We start from the raw sequence: 20,808 nt of genomic DNA on the forward strand, positions 1-20,808 counted from the left end.
GGTTAAGTAAAGTCAATTTCACTTTACTATTCTTAGGAACAGTAGTTCGCACAAGAAAAGGTATTTAAACCTTAAGAGAAATCTAAGGGGTTTCTCTGTGACACTACACTGAAGGTGCTGTGTGTCACCATACAAAAGGTAGATGCCTATGGAGTTTGTCAGGCGCCAAAAACAAAGTAAACACATAATCCAAACAAGATCAAAATACATGAGTGAGAATAAGGGCTCACTCCCTCCTGGGTTAAAATTAAAAAGTCCTACAGCCCAGCAAAAGAGCTGGCGGTCTCCAAGGTTGAAGGGAATTGGCACAAAAACAAGAATTCTCCCTTACACTTAATAATCCAATTACTGCTTTTGGGGTTTTGCAAACCTTTCCGATGGAATCTATTCTGCAATTCTCTTGTCCAGAAGCACAGTTGACGATCACAATTCGAATGCTGAATATTTTTCTGGTAGCAGCAGCAGCAATCAGACTATGCGCACATTTATTTGAGAATCCCTTCCCCATAAAAGAATGCCAAACTCAGGTGCCCAGTATTGTCGTCCAATCTTTGCTTAAAGGCCATTGCTGAAGGAGATGGAATCATTTGCATCATGGGATGTAAAAACACTGGCACATGTGGGATGAGGAAGAGGCAAGGCTTTAGGTTGCAGCTACTCAAAAGTAATTGAAAATGACTGATGAAATTGGGATGTTTACCCTCAAAGCCACCGAATTCTGGACTTGATTAAATATAATCAAGTCATCAATCGGAGAGGGACCTGATCAGAAAGGATCCTGGCAAGAAAGTTGGCCAGTCCGAGACAGCGTCATCATTAGATGTAGATGCGGCTGGAGGTGGTGTTGAACAAGGCTTTGTTGATATATGTCTATGTGGATTTCTATACTGTGTCCAAAAAGATGAGTACTTTTATTCAGGGTCTTATTCACCCCCTACATCTTAAACAAGTGCATGAGCCTCCGAGGAGCTGTTGCAGGTTTCTGAACCCGCCTTTCAACTTTATGTTGGAAAAAGTCACCTCTCCTCGACAGGATGGAGCTAAACTTTGTGGTGCGCTGCAGCAAAAAAAGAATATGCTACAGTTACGCGGATCTACTCAAAGGCACATGGTTAAACACTGAAAAATCAAAAATCTCTTGTCGTCAATAAACCTTTATAAAGTGACCAAGATGCCGCATGGAGACAGTTTTTGAACCAACCTTCATAGAAGATGTTACAGCAACCATCTTTAGAGGGAACTAATCACTGGACAAGAAAGGGAAGCCAAAGCACCACGCTACCGATATTTAACTCTCAGGTAGAGGTAGTTGGGGGACACAGGAGGTACAATTAGTTAACACAAGTAAATCTAAAAATACACTGAAAAAGAGACTTCAATAAAGTGACACAATAATATCAGTTCAAATAAGCACTTCAACATTAAGAAACAGTAGTAAAAAAGATAAGTATTATAAAAACAGCAACGCACAATAAGACTCTCCTAACCCCAGTGTACATATGTGGGTCTTTGCCACGTGCAACCACCCAACATAAAATAACAGAGTGGGGAGAACAAGGATACCACACAACCCAACAAATAGGTAAGTACCTAGAAGAATGCACAAAAGTGCAGTGTCCTAAAGACAAATCCCAACCCTAGCACGCGTGAAAGGCCCTTGTTTTGTGGCCAGCACCTAGCACATATGGCAGGGTGTGGGATTAAAACTATGAAACGCATTACTCACTGTAATAGCATTTCTGATGATTGTATCTGCTTAGATTCACATGCTGTGCATATGGTCCGACATCCAGTGGTAACCGCAGAGTATTGCATCTGGTCTTTCGAGGAATGAAAGGGGAAATCGGCATAGGCGTGTCTGTATCACTATCCCTAACGTGACGTGTAGTGTACCCAAAATCCCTCACACGCCGAGGTCCCTACGATAGTATTTTTTCTGCCATGAGGGAGCCCAAGGACTATCGTGAGAGTACATAAAGAGAGAAAGTAGTAAGACGTCTATGTTCCTTCCATTAGAGCGGGGAGGCAGGGTGGCCGCATGTGAATCTAAGCAGATACAATCATCAGAAGAACAAGTTACTTTCTTACCTGGTAACGTTCTTTCGATGGGATGGTCCGACGACGTATTCCATATCTATGACAGTTAATGTCCACAGCTGTGCTGCTTCGGAAAATCTTTGGCGTCTGCGTCCTGCGTCGATGACGTTGATGCGCCGTCCCCGAGGCCCTCCTCCGACGGCCGAAGCAATCGCAAAAGAAATTCTGCAGCGGGGAAGGCAGGAAGGGAGCGATATGGAATACGTCGTCGGACCATCCCATCGAAAGAACGTTACCAGGTAAGAAAGTAACTTGTTCTTCGAGGGGATTGGGTCCTCCGACGTATGCCATATCTATGACAGACTCCCAAAGAAGTACCAAGCAAGGAGGTGGGAAAGAATTTAGAATACAAATTTAGCATGCCCAATCAAATTGCGGAATAGAGAACTGCCTTGCCAAAGGCCAGGATCTTGCCCCCTGATGGAATCGTGGGAATAGTGATGTACAAAACTATGTACTGAAGCCCAGGTGGCTGCATCACAGATGTAACGAATAAGAACTCCCCTCTGCAGGGCAGTAGACGCAGCCACTCCTCTGGTAGAATGGGCCCGCAAGCCAGCCGGAGGGTCCTTACCCGCCAAGCGGTAACACTCGGAGATAGCTAAAATAATCCAACGAGACAAAGTCTGTTTCGTCACAGCTTGTCCCAAACGCTTTCCAGCGTAACCAATGAAAAGTTGATCGTCCACTCTGACCCGGGACATGCGCGAGATATAAAAGCTCAACGCTCTCCTAGGATCAAGCCTATGGAGCCTCTCCTCTTCCTAACCAGGATGTGGAGGAGGATAGAACGCCGGAAGAACAACCTTCTGGCTCAAATGAAATTCCAAAACTACCTTCGGAAGAAAAGAAGGACGAACTCGAAGGACAACCCTGTCCTTGTGAAATACAGTGAAGGATGGCTTAACTGAAAGTGCCTGTAACTCACTCACTCTCTGCGAGCGGAAGTAACCGCAACTAAAAACAGTTTTCAGAGTTAACAGCCTCAAAGGGCAAGAATGTAAAGGCTGAAACGGAGCACCCATGAGAAACTTAAGAACAAGGTTCAAATCCCAACCTGGCACCAAAAAAGGTGACGGAGGGAACACATTAGTGAGCCCTTTCAAAAACTGCAAAATTAAAGGAATCTTAAAATAGGAACACTCTTCAGACGAGCGCTTAAATATGGACAGCGCCGCCAGGTAACCTTTAATGGTCCCCACTTGCAAGCCCCTGTGGGCCAAAGAAAGCAAAAAAGACAAAACCATGGGAATGTCGCATTCAAAAGGATCCACATTCTGAACTCTGCACCAGTCGCAGAACTTTCTCCAACGGCAACGGTACAGAGACTTAGTTGCCGGCTGCCTGGCTGAGAGCAACACCTCCATCACGCCTTCAGGGAGGTCCCAATCCTTATACCTCAACCTTTCAGAAGCCAAGCGTGAAGATTAAGGGATCTGACCTCTGGATGGAGAACCTGCCCCCCCCCCTCCCGTGAGAGCAGATCGTCTCAGTAGGGAAGACGACGTGGAGGGAAGATGGACAAGTCGAGAAGGTCCGGGTACCACATCCTCCAGGCCCACGCCGGAGCAATGAGGATCATCCGGGAACCGAACCTCCGTAACCTCCGCAACACTTGCGGGATGACGGGGACTGGAGGAAACGCGTACAGCAGTGGGAATGACCACTCCACCACAACCGCGTCTCCTAAGGCTCCTTTTGGAGGAAATTCCCGCGAGCAAAACCTTTCGCACTTCCGATTGACACTGGAGGCGAAGAGATCCACTTGAGGGGTCTCCCAAAGGGCGAAGATCTCCAGGAGAATCTCCTGAGCCAGCACCCACTCGTGAGAGATCGTTCTCTGCCTGCTCAGAGCGTCCGCCGTCTCGTTGTCGTCTCCGGCCAGATGAACTGCCGAGATCGAAACTTCCTGCTGGATGGCCCAGAACTCGAGCTGCATCGCCTCCTGCACAGCAGAAGTGACCCTGTCCCCCCCTTTTTGTTAAGGTAGTGCATGGCCACCGTGTTGTCCGTCAGAATCAGGACACTCTTCCCGCGCACAGTCGGCAGAAAAGCCTTCAGGGCTAGCCTGTCGGCCCTCAGCTCCAACAGATTGATATGGAGTCTGGACTCCGACGGAGACCAACGACCGCTGACTGTCAGCTAGTTGGCATGATCTCCCCATCCCGTGAGGGATGCGTCCGTCACGATCGTCACCTCCGGCCAGGGCAGCCAAAATGGGGCACCCTTCATCAGATTGCTCTCGACGGCCCACCACAGAAGGTCCCGGGCTACTGAGGGCGGCACCTGACAGGGTCCGACAGCCTGCCGGAGGACAGACCACTGGAGCTTGAGCGCCCACTGCAAAGATCTCATCCGCAGACGAGCCTCTGGCACCAGAAGAATGCAGGATGCCATGAGGCCGAGCAGTCTCAAAAACTCGGACGCTGGGAGAATCTGGGCAAACTGGAACTTGTGCACCATCTGCTGAATGTGAAGAACCCTCACCTGAGGAGGAAAACACTGCCCAAGGGACGTGTCGAGCACTGCTCCGATGTACTGGAGCCGCTGCGTTGGTGTCAAATGGGACTTCTTTAAATTGAGGGAGAAGCCCAGCTTGTGAAGGGAGTGGCAGGTGACGGACAGATGATCCAGGACTTGCTCGGGAGAGCTCCCCCTGATCAACCAATCGTCCAGGTAGGGGTAGACGTGAATACCCCCTTTCCTGAGATGCGCTGCCACCACCACCATGAGCTTGGTGAAAACCCTCGGGGCGGAGGTCAATCCGAACGGCAGGACCCGAAACTGAAAGTGCGAGTCGCCAACCGCAAACCTCAGGTACTTCTTGTGCTTGGGATGGATCGGCACATGGAAGTAAGCGTCCTTGAGGTCGAGAGACACCAACCAGTCATGAAGTTGAAGGGCCTGGAGGACTTGAGAAAGAGTCACCATCTTGAACTTGTCCTTCCTGAGGAGTTTGTTCAAACCGCGCAAGTCCATGATGGGTCTCAATCCCCAGTCTTTCTTTGAAATCAAAAAATAAGGGGAATAGCATCCCTTGTTTCTCTCCGCTACAGGCACCAGTTCAATGGCGCCTCTCTCCAGCAGGGCTTGAATTTCCTGCGCAATGAGCGGATCCAGACTCTTCAAAGAGAGGTTCCCTGGTGGATTGTCGCGAGGCCTCTGCCGAAAAGGAAGACAGTAGCCGTGGGTTATGATCTCCAGAACCCACACATCTGAAGTAATGGCTTGCCACTCTACAAGATGCTGCGCCAGCCTTCCCCCAACCGGCGAACCATGGGACCTGGCCTCTAGGGATGTAACGGTATAACGGTATACCGTTAAAGATACCGTGAACCACTTAATTGAACAATAATAACCGTCACATTGTTTATACCGTTCATACCGTTAAGTGTGCTTTTCAACCTGATTTGGAAAGGCTGCAGTAAGCAATTGCTGCACAGTCTTGGTTTTGCACTGTTGGATGTGCCGTCTGTCAAGTAGTTTCAGTTGGAGCAGTTTTTAATGCCATTCCATAAACCACACGTGCCTTACACAAAATCAATATGTTAGCAGTAGGAAGACTAGATACAGTGCCAAGAAGGAAAAGGGTTTACTTTGGGGTGGCGGCTATTTATAATGGATAATGTTCTCTAAACATATGGCAATGGGGGATTTCGCTGGTTCTATCATTGAATTTACTTATAATAAGTCACACTGCGAAATTCACTCATCTCTGTGGGTATTCCCTGCTGCCATACCAAAGGGTAACATGTCAGTGATTACTGAACACCTTTTGGCCTGCAAGTAAACTAAAGTGTGTGTGTAAGTGCGTAAGTGCGTAAGTGCGTGTGTAAGTGTGTGTGTGTAAGTGTATACTACTGTTAAGACGGATTTCTGAACTCTGTCCTGGCGGCGCAGAAGTTCAGAAGGCCAACCTAATTACTTGGAACAGGGTAACCTCTGGACAAGCCAGACCAATCAGGGTAGCGATCGCGGCGGTCAAGACTAGGTCTCAAGAGGGGTGAGGGTGACTGAAAGCCTGCAATGAGCACACAAAGCAATGACACTTACAAACTACTCCAAACAGGAGTTATATTAAAAATATATATACACATTTATTCCAAGGCCTTTAAAACAATGACCGTAGCGAGAAATCACAATACAACTCTAGTAAACCAACACATACCATACCAATACAATATATATATACAAATACAAACAAGTCTCAAGCGTTAGATGCACAAAATGTGTAGTCCACCTAAAAGGGAAGGAAAACAGGCAGTGCGAAATAATGCTTAGACCCAGTCCGCCTTCAGAGGCGCCTAACTAAAAGGAAGTCCGAGCCCTACGAAGAGTGGAGCCTTGTGCTCAAAAGTACCTGCACACGCTGGTGCCAACGGGCAAAAGGGGAGTCTCTTCGAGGGAAATCAGGCAGTTCTGTTTAGTGCACAAATGATGAACAGTGTTCCGCAACTCAAGCGCAGCCTCCACTGTGGGCAGAAGCAGAGCGCGAGTACGGAAAGGCGTGCTGTTTTGACACAGCGGGGAAAAGCTATGGGCTCCTGCAGGAGGGCGACCAGTTCCTAGCTATGCTACTCACCGGTCCCCGATGCAAGCAGACCCAGGCTTCTCCGCGTCAGTTTCAGTCGCTGGCAGGTTCAGAAGAGCAGGGGACGTCTCGTCGTCGTGTTGAGTCTGCAGCAGCAGAGTTGAGTAAAAGACGTCCCAAACGAAGGAACCCGCACAGTTTGTTACCAGAGCAGGGCAACTTAGCGGCCCTGTGTATCCGAGCCAAATGTATACTACTCACTTCAGACCTGGGAACGCCAAGTGTACCAACCGTGTGAGAGTGACAAGGACTCGAAATACTACACAACCTGGTGGCAGTTACAGAGCAAGACTCCTGTGTAGGCTGGTCAGTCTGCTGGATGGCCCAGAGACGCTTCCGAAGGCTTACTAGCAGGAGATGGTGAAGATGCCGAGAATAGCTGTCCCCGCTATTCCAAGGGTCGAAGTACCAGTACAGGCCTTCTGGTTCGATCAAAGGTAAAAAGGATTTCACAAGGCGACAGCAGTGCAGAGGAGCAGTCCTTCAGCGGGTCACCAGCGATTCCTCGGTTCAGCCTCTTGGTTGCAGGATACTTGGCTCCTGTATTCCTTCGTTCGTGAGAACTCAGGAGATCGACATGGTAGTGGTGTTTCCAGCCCCCTCTTATCCACGGTGCCCTTCGCGCCAAAACGGAGGGGACCCAATGGGAGATCCGCTCATCAACACTCACACCATTCGTGGACCTATCACGGACCACGGTGGTCCCAGGCATTCACACCACCCTAGACTCTCTGGCACCCAGGATGTGTATTGGGACCAGACATCCCAGCCCACATCCTGGAGACACACACCGGGCATGTAGAAGCCCGCGAAAGCATCCGTGTTTCGCGGGAAAGTACATGCCCAAATAAGGAAGGCCCCGGGTCAGCTCGACCTGGGGAAGGTGAAGGGAGCAAGACGGTCAGCGGACAGGACAAAGGAGCCTCGTGGTCTGGCCATTTTGGGAGCCAGGCCACCATTTTGGGCTAAGCGCGAGAAACGCGCTTAAAACGCCAAAAGGAGCTCAAAACACAAGAAACGATCGCTGCCACAATTCCCGTCCGTGAATCACTTGCACCGATCAGTTACAATCCAAAAAGAGTATCTGGGGCCTGTAGAAGGCTAGAGACCCAAGAGAGCAGTAACTTGGCTTACAGTGCCCTCTTGTGTCATGTTGCACGAAAGCCGCAACATGATAAAAGAAACTACGGAAAACAGCGTTTCCCGGCATTGACTGTCTTAAGGGCATGTCAGTTTCCCCGTAAGAATGGAGCGAAAGGCCAGAGGAGTGCGGCAGAAGGCTGCACTTCTCTGGCAAAGTCGAGAACAAGGTTAAAAACAACAGCAAAAAGTTTAGGGGTTGCCACATGGAAGGAAAATTACCTACAATTACGAAATCTTACCTAACTACCATCACCCTCCATTGATCTGTGGCATGCAGGTTATCAAGATGGCAACATGTTCATCTTCACCAGTAGCCAGTGGGGGAGCAAAAAGCCTAAATGGCCACTTAGGAAAAGCTATTCAGTTTGGTTTGCCAGTTGCAGCAGGCCTCCACCCCACCAACTCCTCTGCACACGTGTGTTTGTGTTTGGTGGAAGCAAGGCATTTCAGTGGAAAGTATGTTGAAAAGCCCAAATCTGGCCCTGGGTGCCTGGTTTTGTTTGTGATGATACATCTGTCAATTTATGCCCTTTTAGAAAATATTTGTTAAGATTAGTTAACTCCACCTGCTATACCGCGATAACCATGATATACCATCATTTGGCAAGAAGGTTATCGTACCGTCATAAAACGAATACCGTGACACCCCTACTGGCCTCATGACTGAGTGGTAGCGGCGTTGCCTGAGGGCAAAGAGGCAACTGCCCGAGCGGCCTTGGCACCTCGAGTACCTTTGTTTCCACCTCTGGCACTCTTACGATGTCCTCTTTGACTGCTAGCTCCTCTCGCTTTACTGAAGGACGAGTAATAGCGAAAGGAACCTCCCCTCCATTGCTGTCCCCTAGGACGAAAAGGCGGAGGTTGTCGAACTGCAGCGCCCAACGACTTTGCTGCAGCTTTGGAGGTCTGCAACCTCTCAAGGCTCTTGTCAGCCTTGCTGCCAAAAAGGTGTTCACCGTCAAAGGGCATATTGAGGAGCCGGGACTGCACATCAGGAGCGAACCCAGACTTCCTCAACCACGCAAACCTGCGCATTACGGTGCTCGCCGCCATGGACCGGCTGACACAATCCACCAAGTCCAAACCCGACTGAACGGCCTCACACATGGCATCCTTGCCATCCTGAACCATAGCAAGGAAACCATCCTGTTCGTCCCCTTCCGGAATATGATCAGCCGCTAATGCAACACAGTTCCACAGAGTGTGAGTGAAACGAGACAAGGCACATATGGAGTTGGCCGCCTGAAGCGCCATACACCCCCAGAAGAAAACACTTTCTTCGCCCAGCCGTCAAAACGTTTGTCGTCCCTATCCGGAGGGATGGTAGGATACGACGCCTGCTTGGCCGGGGCCGTAGCCACCTGCACAACCAAACTCTCCGGGGTGGGGTGCCTAGACAAGTAGCAGGGGTCGCTACTGGCTGGACGGTATTTTCGCAACAAAGACTTGCCCACTGCGGGAGACTCTCCGGAGCGGTCCAAGCCGCCGCCACCCTTCTCTGCAAAGCCATATGAAAAGGCAAAACCGGGTCAGTGGGTGGACCGAGATCAAGGATGTCCGTGAGATCATCTTGAACGAACAACCCAAGTACTCGGAAACCCAAGACATAAGGCGCCGATATGACGAATCGGCATGAGTGCCAGGCTCCGGCCGACAAAACTCCACCTCCGGAGAGGTGTCCAATCCACTGGCATCATGCAGTGACTGCCTCAGGTCATCAAACTGACTATGGCCCGAGATAAGTTCATCCGGAACCGTAACCGGAACCAGAACCAGACCGCCATCAGAGCCTTCATCACCCTCTGAAATGTACGCCAGGCGGGGAGAGGAAGACCTCTGCGGACCAAAACAGTGCCGGACCTGAGCCATAGCCTTTATAGGGGCAAACCCCGTGCCACGGGGCCCCTCCGACACCACCGCCTCGAAAGGCGTCGAGGGCACCGAGCGAGTCGGCGTCGACAGAAAAGGCATCGACGTCTAGCGAATCAGCGGCGTCGACACAGTCCTCGAAGCCGGGGCTCCGAGCGTGTCTCTCGACAGCCTGGGCGCCGACGGCGTCGACGACCCCCTCGAAGACGGAACCTCGAGAGTAATCGTCGACGACCTCGGCGCCACAGGCATCGACGTCTTCTTCGAAGACGGCACAGGATCACGCGGTCTCGAGCGCGTCGAGGACCGGGACCTGGAACGGGCATGGCGAGAACGGCTACCCTTGTCCAAGCGGGACATCTCCCGCGAGCCGTGCCCACCACCCGAGCCCGAAGGCATGTGGGTGGTGTCTCTCGACCGGTGCCGACCGACCCCATTCGGAGGCGCAGACGGACCGGTGCCCTGCGATTCCGGAATCGCTAGCATCTGCTTCCCGAAGGAAGCCCATTCCTCTGGTGTCGCTTGCATGGAGGGATAAACGACCCGCCGACGGGCGGAGTCCTCGGAAGAGGACGGGGAAGGCGACCTATGCCGGCGCTTCCTGGAATGCCTAGAAGAGGCAGAGGAGTGGCGAGACCGACTCCTGGAAGGAGACCCACCGGACTTCCGACGACAACGCGGAGAGTCACCCCTCGAGTCAAAGGTCGAAAGCCCCGCAGACCTCAACTTCCGAGGCTTAGACACCCGACCTACCGACAGTTTCTTCTTGCGTTCTCGCAAGGCCTTCGCAGTGAGCGACTGGCAGTCGACACAGTCGTCCGTATCGTGGGCCTCCCCGAGGCACCAGAGGCAGGCGTCGTGCGAGTCCGTGACCGACATCTTGGACCCACAGTCCCCGCAGTTCTTGAAGCCCGGACGCGGGGTCGAAGATGAGAAAGACATCGCCACAAACAACTGAACAGGTTCAACGAACCGAGAAAGAAAACAGTAACTCCAACGAGTCGAGGCGTACCGAGATTCACGAAGCGAACACGTTCGCGGGAAAACACGGAACTGAGGCTATGGGCGTCGTGCGTCCTACTTATCACATCGGGTGACGTCGGCCGTCGGAGGAGGTCCTCGGGGACGGCGCATCGACGTCATCGACGCAGGTCGCAGACGCCAAAGATTTTCCGAAGCAGCACAGCTGTGGACATTACCTGTCATAGATCTGGAATACGTCGGGGGACCCAATCCCCTCGAAATGCTATTACGGTGAGTAATGCATGTCTTTTGAAGCTTGTTAATCTGCTTAGAATCACATGCTGTGCATAGACTACCGAGCAGTCCCCGGAGTTGGAGGTGGGTTGTGAGAAGGAACAGTAGTGAAAAGATGTCTTAGTACTGCTTGTCCCACCTGAGAATCAAACCTAAAATGAGTGTCTAGGCAATAGTGTTTTGTAAAGGTGTGTACAGAACTCCATGTTGCTGCTTTGCAAATGGACTCTAGGGGAACATTTGCAATGAATGCTATGGATGCCCCAGTGCCTAGATTAGAATGTGCTATAGGCTTGAAGGGCAGTTCTCTCTTAGCAAGAGAGAAACAAAGTGTGATGCATTTGACTATACACCTTGAGATTGCTGCCTTAGAGACAGGATCCCCTTCTCTGCCAGCCGCCACAAACGAAATATTGGTTGGTATTTCTCAGTGTTTAGTTCTATCCAGATAAAACATGACTGCCCTGCGCACATCTAACATGTGTAGGCTTCTTTCGGCCATGTTAGAGGGGTTCTGGAAGAAAGTGAGCCGTTTTATTGACTGCAAATCAAAGGGGGGGTCTGGGCGTCTTCTCTACCAGTACAAACACAGCCCATTGACCTGTTCTTGGGTGGATGGCCACTGGGAGAGTCTCAACCAAGTCTTTAGCTCACCGTCCTTTTCACAGAGAAGTAATATCCCTGCATATCAGTCTGTGTCCTGCCCAGAGGCAGTCCAGCACCGAAATGCTAGGCAATTCCTCTCTGAACAAGAGTACCATCAGCAACCCCATACACGTGTTTCAGCCTAGTTTGGCATCAACAGTGAGGTGGTCAGGCGTCTTGATTTTGGCAACCCCCTCCCATACAGTGAGGAAAGATGGTATACGGCCAGCAACCGGGGTGGCATGGAGGGGACTTGGATCCAAAGGTCATTTGTGACCAGAGGCCGGGGTGCCTCTGGGGTTGGAACCTCGTCCTCTACCTTTCCCAGCCGCTATCCTCTTGGTGGATAAGTGGTGGAGGTATTAGACCCTTGTCCCGATTTCCAGTTGTTTCCTGCATTATACTGGTTCTGGGGAAAACGAGATTGCCCACGAAAGGACCAGTGGGAGACTACTTCCTCTCAGAGAGGGTTTCTGGGTAATCTGTTGAAGGGACTTGAGTGATTCATGTTCTTTCTTGGCTGTTTCCAGTGCATCAACTGCCTTTCCAAACAGGTTGGTCTCCTCAACGGGTGTGTTTATAAGGCTGCTTGGGTCTCCGGCTTGAAAGTTCCTCAGCCATGCATGTCGCTTGAGCAAGGTACCTTGTGCCAGGGTTCTTCCCGCTGTCACTCTGGTTGACTTGCTTGGCTTCTGAAACAATGGTGAGCAACTTGGTCCGTGTAGGTTCTGGCACTTCCTGAAGGCCTTCTTGCAGAAGGTTCAACTGGAAGTCGCATAGCTGGCCAATAGCGTGCTATATTATTAGCTATTAGTGTGGAAAAAGCAGCAGCAGTTGTGACCCTCTTTCCCAGTGCATAGAGTCTCTTGGACGCCTCATCGGGTGGTGCTTCTCCTGTAGACAAGGGAACACCAGCCAGTTTTCTGGTAGTGGTAAACACTAAGAAATCTGGAGTGGCATGTCCCTTGATGTAGGCAGGGTTGGTCGGAGAAGGACTTAACTTCTCCACCCAAGGGTTCACCGCCCTGGTTTGGGCTGGCATCAACAAGGAAGGTGCCAATCGCCTCTGAATAGAAGTAAACAAAGGGATGGCTTGGCTGGTCGGAGGTTTTTCTTTGAGTATATCCTCCACAAAATCAGAATCTGGTAAAGCTTCTTGAGTGGCAATCTGAAAATGGTCAGCCGCCTTTTTCAAGATGGCGTTAAACGCCATTTGATCGTCCACTGACGCGCTGTGTTGTGAGACAATGTGTGTTGATTTCCGGGTTCTGCGTCACGTCACGTAGGTGATGACTTGGCGCATTTGACTACGCTGACCAGTAACGTCGCAGAGAATATCACTAGGTTTGGTGATGTCAGGCTCAGGGGTGGGGGATAGGATTTAGTGCCACAAGGGCAGTCCTCTCTGGGCCATGCGGCAACGGATAATATGATCACAAAATGGCCACACCCTGTTGCCTGATTTCGCATGTGTACAAAAGGGAAAAACTACAGTAAGGTACATAGGAAATGTTTGTACGATCGATCAACCTATGCTTAAAAACACATGCCTGAACCCTCAGGACAATAATATTTCTGAGCGCACTATTCCTTTAAGGTGTCCTGCGCCCCTGGTCGGTGCCCCAAGGAGACTTGTTTGTTGGGGGAAAGCAGGGGGAGAGGGGAACTCCTCCCTGCAAGTTGTGGGTGGGGGAGGGTGGGGTATGAGAAGTTTGGAGCTGGAGGGGGGGCTTCGGGAGTGGGGGGGGAACGTTGGGTGTTTAATATTGAAAATGATTCACATCTCATGGTTACGGGACTTGGTAGAGACACATCTCACGCCACAGTTGAGAAGTAACGGCTGATTGTACACGAGACACAAAAATAGAATGACGGTCAAGGGAATTAGCTGGAACCTGCGGGGCCTGAACAACCCACGGAAGGCCTGAAAGTTAATTCAATACTGTGAACAACACAGAGCCAAGGTGGTGCTCCTGCAAGAAACACCTAGTGGGTAGTGCAAATGAGGGTGTCGACAGGTCATGGGGAGCATGCAGCCACTACACCTTATACTCTATGTACTCGGCGGGGGTTATGAAACTGGTGCTCAAATCACTGGGTTTACGCATGGTCGAGGCGACAGTTGATCCCAAATGGTAGATTTGAGTGGGTCTGGATGTCTTGGCACAACGAATGTCACATTTGTAAACGTTTACGGTCCAAATGTGGACGATCCCGGTTTCTTTGCGTCGCTGATGAACAAATGGTAAGGGTTCATTCACACCTGCCTAGTGCAGGCGTCAGATCTTAATGTAGTGTTGGATCCGACAAAAAGATAGATCTGTAGAGGGGGACCGCCCACAGTCCAAGGCAGTGGTGGAGGTACTGGAGGGTATGCGAGATCTTGAGCTAGGTGATGTGTGGAGGTTGCTACAACCGGAGGGAAGGGAATCCTCATTCCAATTATCAGTCCACGGCACTTCCTCGCGATTGGACTACATACTCGCGGGACCATCGTTGGTTCATAGGACGGCCAAATGCAGCCTTCTCCCCAGAACACTATCGTACCACTCCCCGGTCCTCTGGTCGGTGAACCCGGATGGGGAAAGGGGGCAACGCCCCCATTGGAGATTTAAACTCTGAGTACTATAGGACTTTGTGTTTGGAGCGAGGTACACAAGTTAATTACATCATACTTAAACTCGAATCTTGGTTCAATGCCCGCAATGGGAACCATCTGGGAGGCTTTCAAAGTGGTGCTTCATGGGGGTTGCCTGTCCCTGGAACTGAGGGTCCTGAAAACAATCCGCAGTTTCCCGACTCTGAGGTGAGAATCAAGACACTTGAAAAGCAGGTAGACTAGGATAGGGGGCTCGGGCCTATGGCCAAACTGCGGGAAGAGCTGGGGAATTTCAACAACCTGGCAGAAAGGGAGTATTTCGCTTGCCCCGTCATGGCCCGCAGGTGAGAAGGGCAGGCCAGATAAATTACTAGCAATGATGGTCCGCCACGAGAGGGGTAGTGTAGACATGGCAGCCGTGAGGACGCCAGAGGGAGCCATGGTGGTGAAACAGGAGGAGATTGCCGAGATCTTCCACCAATACTATGAGAATCTATACGCCTCCAAAGGGTCGCCCTCAGGGGAGGAACTGGCCCTCCAAGTTCTGAGTGAGGGAACGATTCTAGTCCTTGGTCCCCCCCATCACAGTAGATTAAATCCTCGAGGCGATCCGCGCTCTGCCTCCCTCTAAGGCGCCTGGCACGGACGGTATTACGTCAGAGTTTTATAAGGAATGGGGTCCAGAGGTGGCCCGACATGCTGAAGGTGTGGGAAGAGGGTATGAAAGAAGGGTGTCTTCCTCCAACAATGAGGGAAGCTGTGATAACCTTAAGCCTAAAGCCAGATAAAGAACCCTTAAATTGCGCATCATACCGCCCAATATCATTACTAAATTTGGACACCAAAATCTTTTCCAAGATCCTAGAGGATCAGCTTCTCCCGCACATCTCTCAGATAATCCATGTAGACCAGTCGCACATCTCTCAGATAATCCATGTAGACCAATCGGGCTTCATACCCGGTAGATCGGCCTCATCCAATCTGCGAAGGTTTTTTGCGATGTTAGCTCAAATTGGCCCCAACGTACAGGCGGAGGCGATATTATTGGACATGGAGAAAGCCTTTCACTCCGTCGAGTGGGGCTACCTGTTTCGAGGTGCTGCGCCAGCTAGTGACCCCTCCTAACTTCCTGTCTGCGGTGAAACTGCTATACGCGGGCTCATGCGCCTGCATTGGGGTTGGTGGCATGAGGTATAAATCCTTTGCTTTGGGCCAGGGCACCAGAGAAAGCTGTCCGCTCTCGCCCCTGTTTTTTGCTGCAGCAATCGAGGCGATGGCGTCCAAATTGCAAATAAACCACGGGACCCATGGCCTCGCCATGGGGGTAGCCCGCGAACTGGTGTCGCTGTACGCAGACTATGCAATCCTATACCTCAAGGATCTGGTGACCAACCTGGCCCTGGTGTCATCGGAGGTGGAGAGATTTGGGGAAATCTCGGGCCTCAGGTTGACTAAGGGGAAATCAACCCTGTTCCCCCCTGAATGGAAATACAGTGTGCCTGCTAAACACCGAGGGATATAGATGGGAACCTCGAGCTGTCACATACTTTGGCGTAAGCGTTAGCAGAGACGCTCGTATGCTATTGGCGGATAATCGCCTTCAGTACTTTCAGGCCTTGAAAGAGAAAGTGGAGAGGTGGTGTAGGCTCCCCATATCGTTGCTGGGCAGAATAGCAGTAGCCAAGATGGCTGTGATCCCTAAACTAGTATATATGTTGCTGAATATCCCTGTGTGGCCGGGGGTAGGTTTTTTTGCTGACGTGAAGACAATTGCTAAAACTCGCTTGGCACCCACAGAGCCCCTGCATTCGTTGGGACACTCCCGACCTTGCCCTGGGATAGGGGGGGTGGCGGGGTCAGGGCTCCAGACGTGGAATTATATTTCTTGGCATCCCAGCTGTACTTCGCTTCAAAATGGATGCTGGGGTCCAGGCCACTCATGTACGTATTGAAAGATGCTCAGTCTACCCGTTCTCTCTCCAGGAGGTCCTGATGTCCTGCAGGGTAGTACATAAATGCAAGTTTGACTCTGCAGCGTGTACGCTCCATGCATGGAAGATGGCCCTAACAAGACTGAGGGTTGATGTCCCCCTTTGACCCGGGAATTCCGTTGTGCAATGTGGAAACGATTGCTCCAACCTGTGATGAAGCCATTAACCGGGAGTGGCGGGGTGCAGGAATACACTGTATTGAGGATATGTACCCGAATTAGTCCTTTGTCACCCAGAAACTCTTTACGGAAAGGAGGGGGGTGGGAGGGTCTTCACCGCAGTTTACAGTACCCAAGAATGAGGGCCGCCTGTAACGCTCACCTGATTCTCGCAGAGGCGCCGGTCTTGACTGGGCGACTACCGTATCTTCAAAAGTGATGTGTAGCACCCGGTTGGCTCTTTGGGCTGGACCTCTGTGCACTGTATGCCTGACTCGAAGAGTAAGATGTCTGCAGATAGAAAATATGGGATTAATGAACTGGGGTTATTGGGGTGTCCCTATCTCTTTCCTTTTCTCCTCTCCTGTAGAACCCCAAAGGTTAACGCTCTCACCTTAGGTAAGTGAACGCCGAGCTCTCCATCTGCCTCGGGGCAGGGTGCTGTAACCAGTTTCTTCACTGGATAGGTAGCGCAGGCCTCTTGACTTCAGAGGACTGCTGTCCGTCGTTTACTTCACGAACGGTGAGTTCCGAATATTTCAAATGTCTTTAAAAGTCTTTTGTAATGCTGTCTCTTATTTTGCAGGGTTCCAGCGATGGCGGTTGACTGGCTGAAGTGAGTTGAGGATGGACCCGTATGCGGAATAAAAGCGCCTGGAAGCGCGTAAGTAAGCGCTTGTTGCTTGCTTCACGATGCGCACTAACTGTCCTTTTATTTTGCAGGTACCAGTTCGGAGCTGCTGAAGGATGCCGGAATGCCCACTGAGTTCGGCGTGGATGGAGTAATGGCACGTGAGTATTTAACGTTACCCAATGTCTTTAAACGCACCTTCTTTTGTCTTACAGATGCGGGATGCAGCGCCGAAGGCCTCCGGAGCGTGCGAAGAGTTGGTAAGCTTTTGTCTTTCAGATGCCGGAATGCAGTGCGATGACCTCCAGAGCGCGTAAAGAGTAGGTAAGCCTTTGTCTTTCAGATGCAGGAATGCTGCGCGAGGCGTTGATGACAGCCGATGGACCAGGTAAGAGATGAGCTGTCACTGAAGACCGTAGTGCTAACCTGTTCTTTCTTGTCTTTATAGATGTTGCTGAAGACTGGATTCAGGATGGTAAGCCTCTTTCCTTTAGGCCCAGGATCAGATGCAGAAGACACGATGAGCGTTCTGCTGCAGAGGATGCAGAATAACGCAAAGCAAGATTCATCCATCGGGTGTGGTTTAAATAGCCTCCTGTAGTGCTTAAGTGTCTCCTTCCACAGCCACGCCTAGGTAAGAAAAGAGTTCCTGCTTTCCAGGAGAGTTCCAGTGTTCTGAACCTAGGGAGTGGCTCCTGCCCCACCCAACAGGAAAAGTAGTCCCAAACAGAAGAGGATCAGGGGTTCAACTGGCAGGTAAGTAAGCAGCATGGTCTGCTGCAGGTAAGTCCACCCAAGCATTATGAGCCCGGCGCTTGCAGCGCTGGGACTGGGCATATTTATGAGCCTGGCGCCACTGGCGCCAGGACAGGGTCCAAAAGGTCCCAATTGGGACTGGCTGGCACTCGGAACCTGGGTTATGGGTCTGCTTCCAAGGGAGTTGGGTAAGTCCTGGCCTTTTGGAAGCAGAGATCATGACACCGCCTTCAGGGAGTGGTCCCTGGTGTTTCCGGGGTGGCCCCAACTACCCCGCTCCTGAAATACATTGTGAACTCAACGGGCTGCAGAGGGGTGGTATCTGCACTGTACACGCAAATTCAACATGACACTCCACAGGTAGACCTAAAGTGCAGACAGCGGAGGGAGGAGGATGCTGGGACCCCCTTCTCAGATAAGCAGGTGGGCGGTGATGTGCGGGAATACGCAAAGGGGGCTTTCAACATGCGTTTACAGCTGATTTAGCTGAAGACTACACCGCGCGTATATATGTCTCTGGACCGTATTCACTGGTTCGATAGAATGAGCACAGCCCGAAGCCTGTGCTGCGGCCATGACCCAGCTGATTTTCTACATGTGATGTGGGCCTGCCCCAAGCTGCGTCCATTCGGAGAGCAGGTGGTGGAGGGTTTCTCTGCAATTCTGGGTCAGGCCATCCCTTGCAAACTCCTACACTGTATGTCGGATGGGCCCCTGATCTCCCTAAGCAACACCAAAAATGGATCATGACCTGTACGAAACTCACTAGGCGGTGTATCCTTTTGCAATGGACCAGTTCTTCTCCCCCAGGGATACAGATGTGGCTAAAGGACTTAGCATGGCATAATGACACGTATAAGGAATATAGACCGAAATATATTTGGAGTCCCCTCACTGCATACCTCCTATCCCAAAACACTGATTCAACAGAATAAACAGAAGGTGCCAAGAATGCATTGGCACTTGAAGCACACCTTATACACAAGCAAGTTCTGGGGATCAGACCTCTTGTGTCAACGGAAGAATGGGAAGCTGCATCTTCTGATGTCTTGTTAATGTAATATGATGATTCAATGTATGGTTACAGATACTGTGTGATATGAATCTCCAATTAAAGTTTATTAAATAATTTACATACTTGCCTATATGGTGTCTTGTTTTTCATGTTCTACTGGACAATCAGAGTAAAAATTGGATTTGAGTATTTATAATGTGCACTCGGACGAATTTAATCGTAATTAGGCGCAGATGTATAAATTCTCGTTAGACTGTGCCTTAATTCACTTAATCATTTAAGATCGATTACACTAACTCAAACCAGGAGTTCTAACAAAACAGATGGGTCTTCAGGGCCCTACGGAAAGTTGGGAGGGTTTTAATCTCCCGAATTTCACTGGGTAGTTTGTTCCATGCTCTTGGGCCGTAGACTCAATCTGCGGTCCCCCTTGCTCACATACCTAGTACATGGTATGTGAAGCAGATTCTGATCTGCTGAGCGTAACTGTCGGGTAGGAACATACCTCCTGATTTGATCTGATAGTTATCTTGGCCATATCTTATTAACACACTTAAAAACCGGGCACATAACTTTAACTCAATTCTCTCCTTTAATGGCACCCAATGTAAAGCTCTTCTTAAATGAGAGATTGGGGCCGATTTTTTTTTTACCCTGTATGCCAGCCTAAATGCTGCATTTTGAGCCACCTGCAATCTTCACAGCTGATGGGCTGGTATACCCGTCAGCAGTGCATTTCCATAATCTAGTCTCGAGTTGACCAGAGTCCCAATAACCACCACTCTGTCCTCAATAGCAATGAATGGTAGGATATGTTTCAGTAAACTTACTGAGTGGAATCAGGCTTGCACTTTCACGCTCACCTGCGCTCCACTTCCCATGTTATCCTCCCAGACACAGCCTAGATTTTTAATTTTCTAAGAGAAATTCAGCTGTGTCCCCAGGAAGCATGGGGTGTGTAATTGCTCCCTCTGTAAATGGTGTTTTGAGGCGAATAGAGACACCTCTGGTTTGCTGGCATTCAACAGTAACCGATTAGTACACATGCAAGCCTGTAGTTCTTGTAGGCACCGTTCCACTTTCTCATACGTCTCTTCTAAATTATGTATCCTCGTGAAACCCAGAGTTTCATATGCGTACGAGTGGAAATGTGTGCCGTGTTTCCTCAGGATATCCATGAGTAATTTAACATATAAAAGTTAAAGAGCATTGGGGAAAGGGAAGATCTCTTCGGGACTCCACAGTTTTGTAGCACTGAGTCTGACAGGAAGTCTCCAAGTCAAACTCTTTGTTCTCTTCTAGAGAGAAAGGATTCAAACCATCGAAGGGCGTAGAGTAAATTAGTCACTTTTGGAGGAACAAAATGGCAAAACACAGAACTAGGACAGCTAACTTGCATTATGTTATTTAAAGTTTACTAGACAAGAGGATTTGCTCTCTACTCTTGGGGCTTACCTGGAAACTGCACATAGGGAGACTTCCTCAATATTTATGAATCTTAATGAAGATCCGTTGATGGAGATACAGGCCTAACATGTGCAGCTCATGCAGATAACTCACCTCTCGCACCAATGGCTTCTTCTTGGATACACGCAGGCTCTGGGTCCTGCTTAATGGTTTGGAAGAGGGAGTTTCACGGTTGCGAGCTGAACTGCGTGCATCCATGACCTCAGAATCAGACCAGTGCTCATCCAAGGAGTCACTCTCCTGCCCAGAATTCCGACCGGTGGAGCCATCATAACCTGGAGAGTTAGAGAGGTTGGTTAATAGCAGGCCAGTGATATCAAAACATCAAGTGAGTGTAACATGCTGGTCAGACAAAGTGGATCTATCATTCACAGCCTAGAAGACCGGTCTGGCAAATTCAGTGTGGAAGCCAAAGGCCAGGCTCAAGATCCTTTTCACTAGAATTTGAAGCAGACTATTGACTTTGTCCTGTTCGCGTATGGAGGCACACTTATTTATAAGTGCTTAGAGGCTTTACTTACCTGCCAAACTGGTCAATATTTGTTAATATTGTGAATCAGGAGTTTTTAACACACTGTTGCTTATTCCC

The 20,808-nt window shown here is 50.2% G+C and overlaps 1 protein-coding gene across 2 annotated transcripts in view; it reads right to left on the bottom strand.

Annotated features, from left to right (window-relative positions):
• REEP4 (receptor accessory protein 4) overlaps window positions 1–20,808 on the bottom strand; it is a 261,700-nt gene that overhangs the window by 29,143 nt on the left and 211,749 nt on the right. For both annotated transcript variants that reach the window (XM_069617741.1, XM_069617742.1), the window contains one exon: window positions 20,313–20,494. In XM_069617741.1, coding sequence (XP_069473842.1) covers window positions 20,313–20,494 — 182 coding nt within the window. The remainder of the gene's footprint in view (window positions 1–20,312; window positions 20,495–20,808) is intronic.

Source organism: Ambystoma mexicanum, chromosome 10, assembly GCF_040938575.1.
Source record: "Ambystoma mexicanum isolate Mex_15411 chromosome 10, UKY_AmexF1_1, whole genome shotgun sequence".
In the NCBI taxonomy this organism is placed as follows: Eukaryota; Metazoa; Chordata; class Amphibia; order Caudata; family Ambystomatidae; genus Ambystoma; species Ambystoma mexicanum.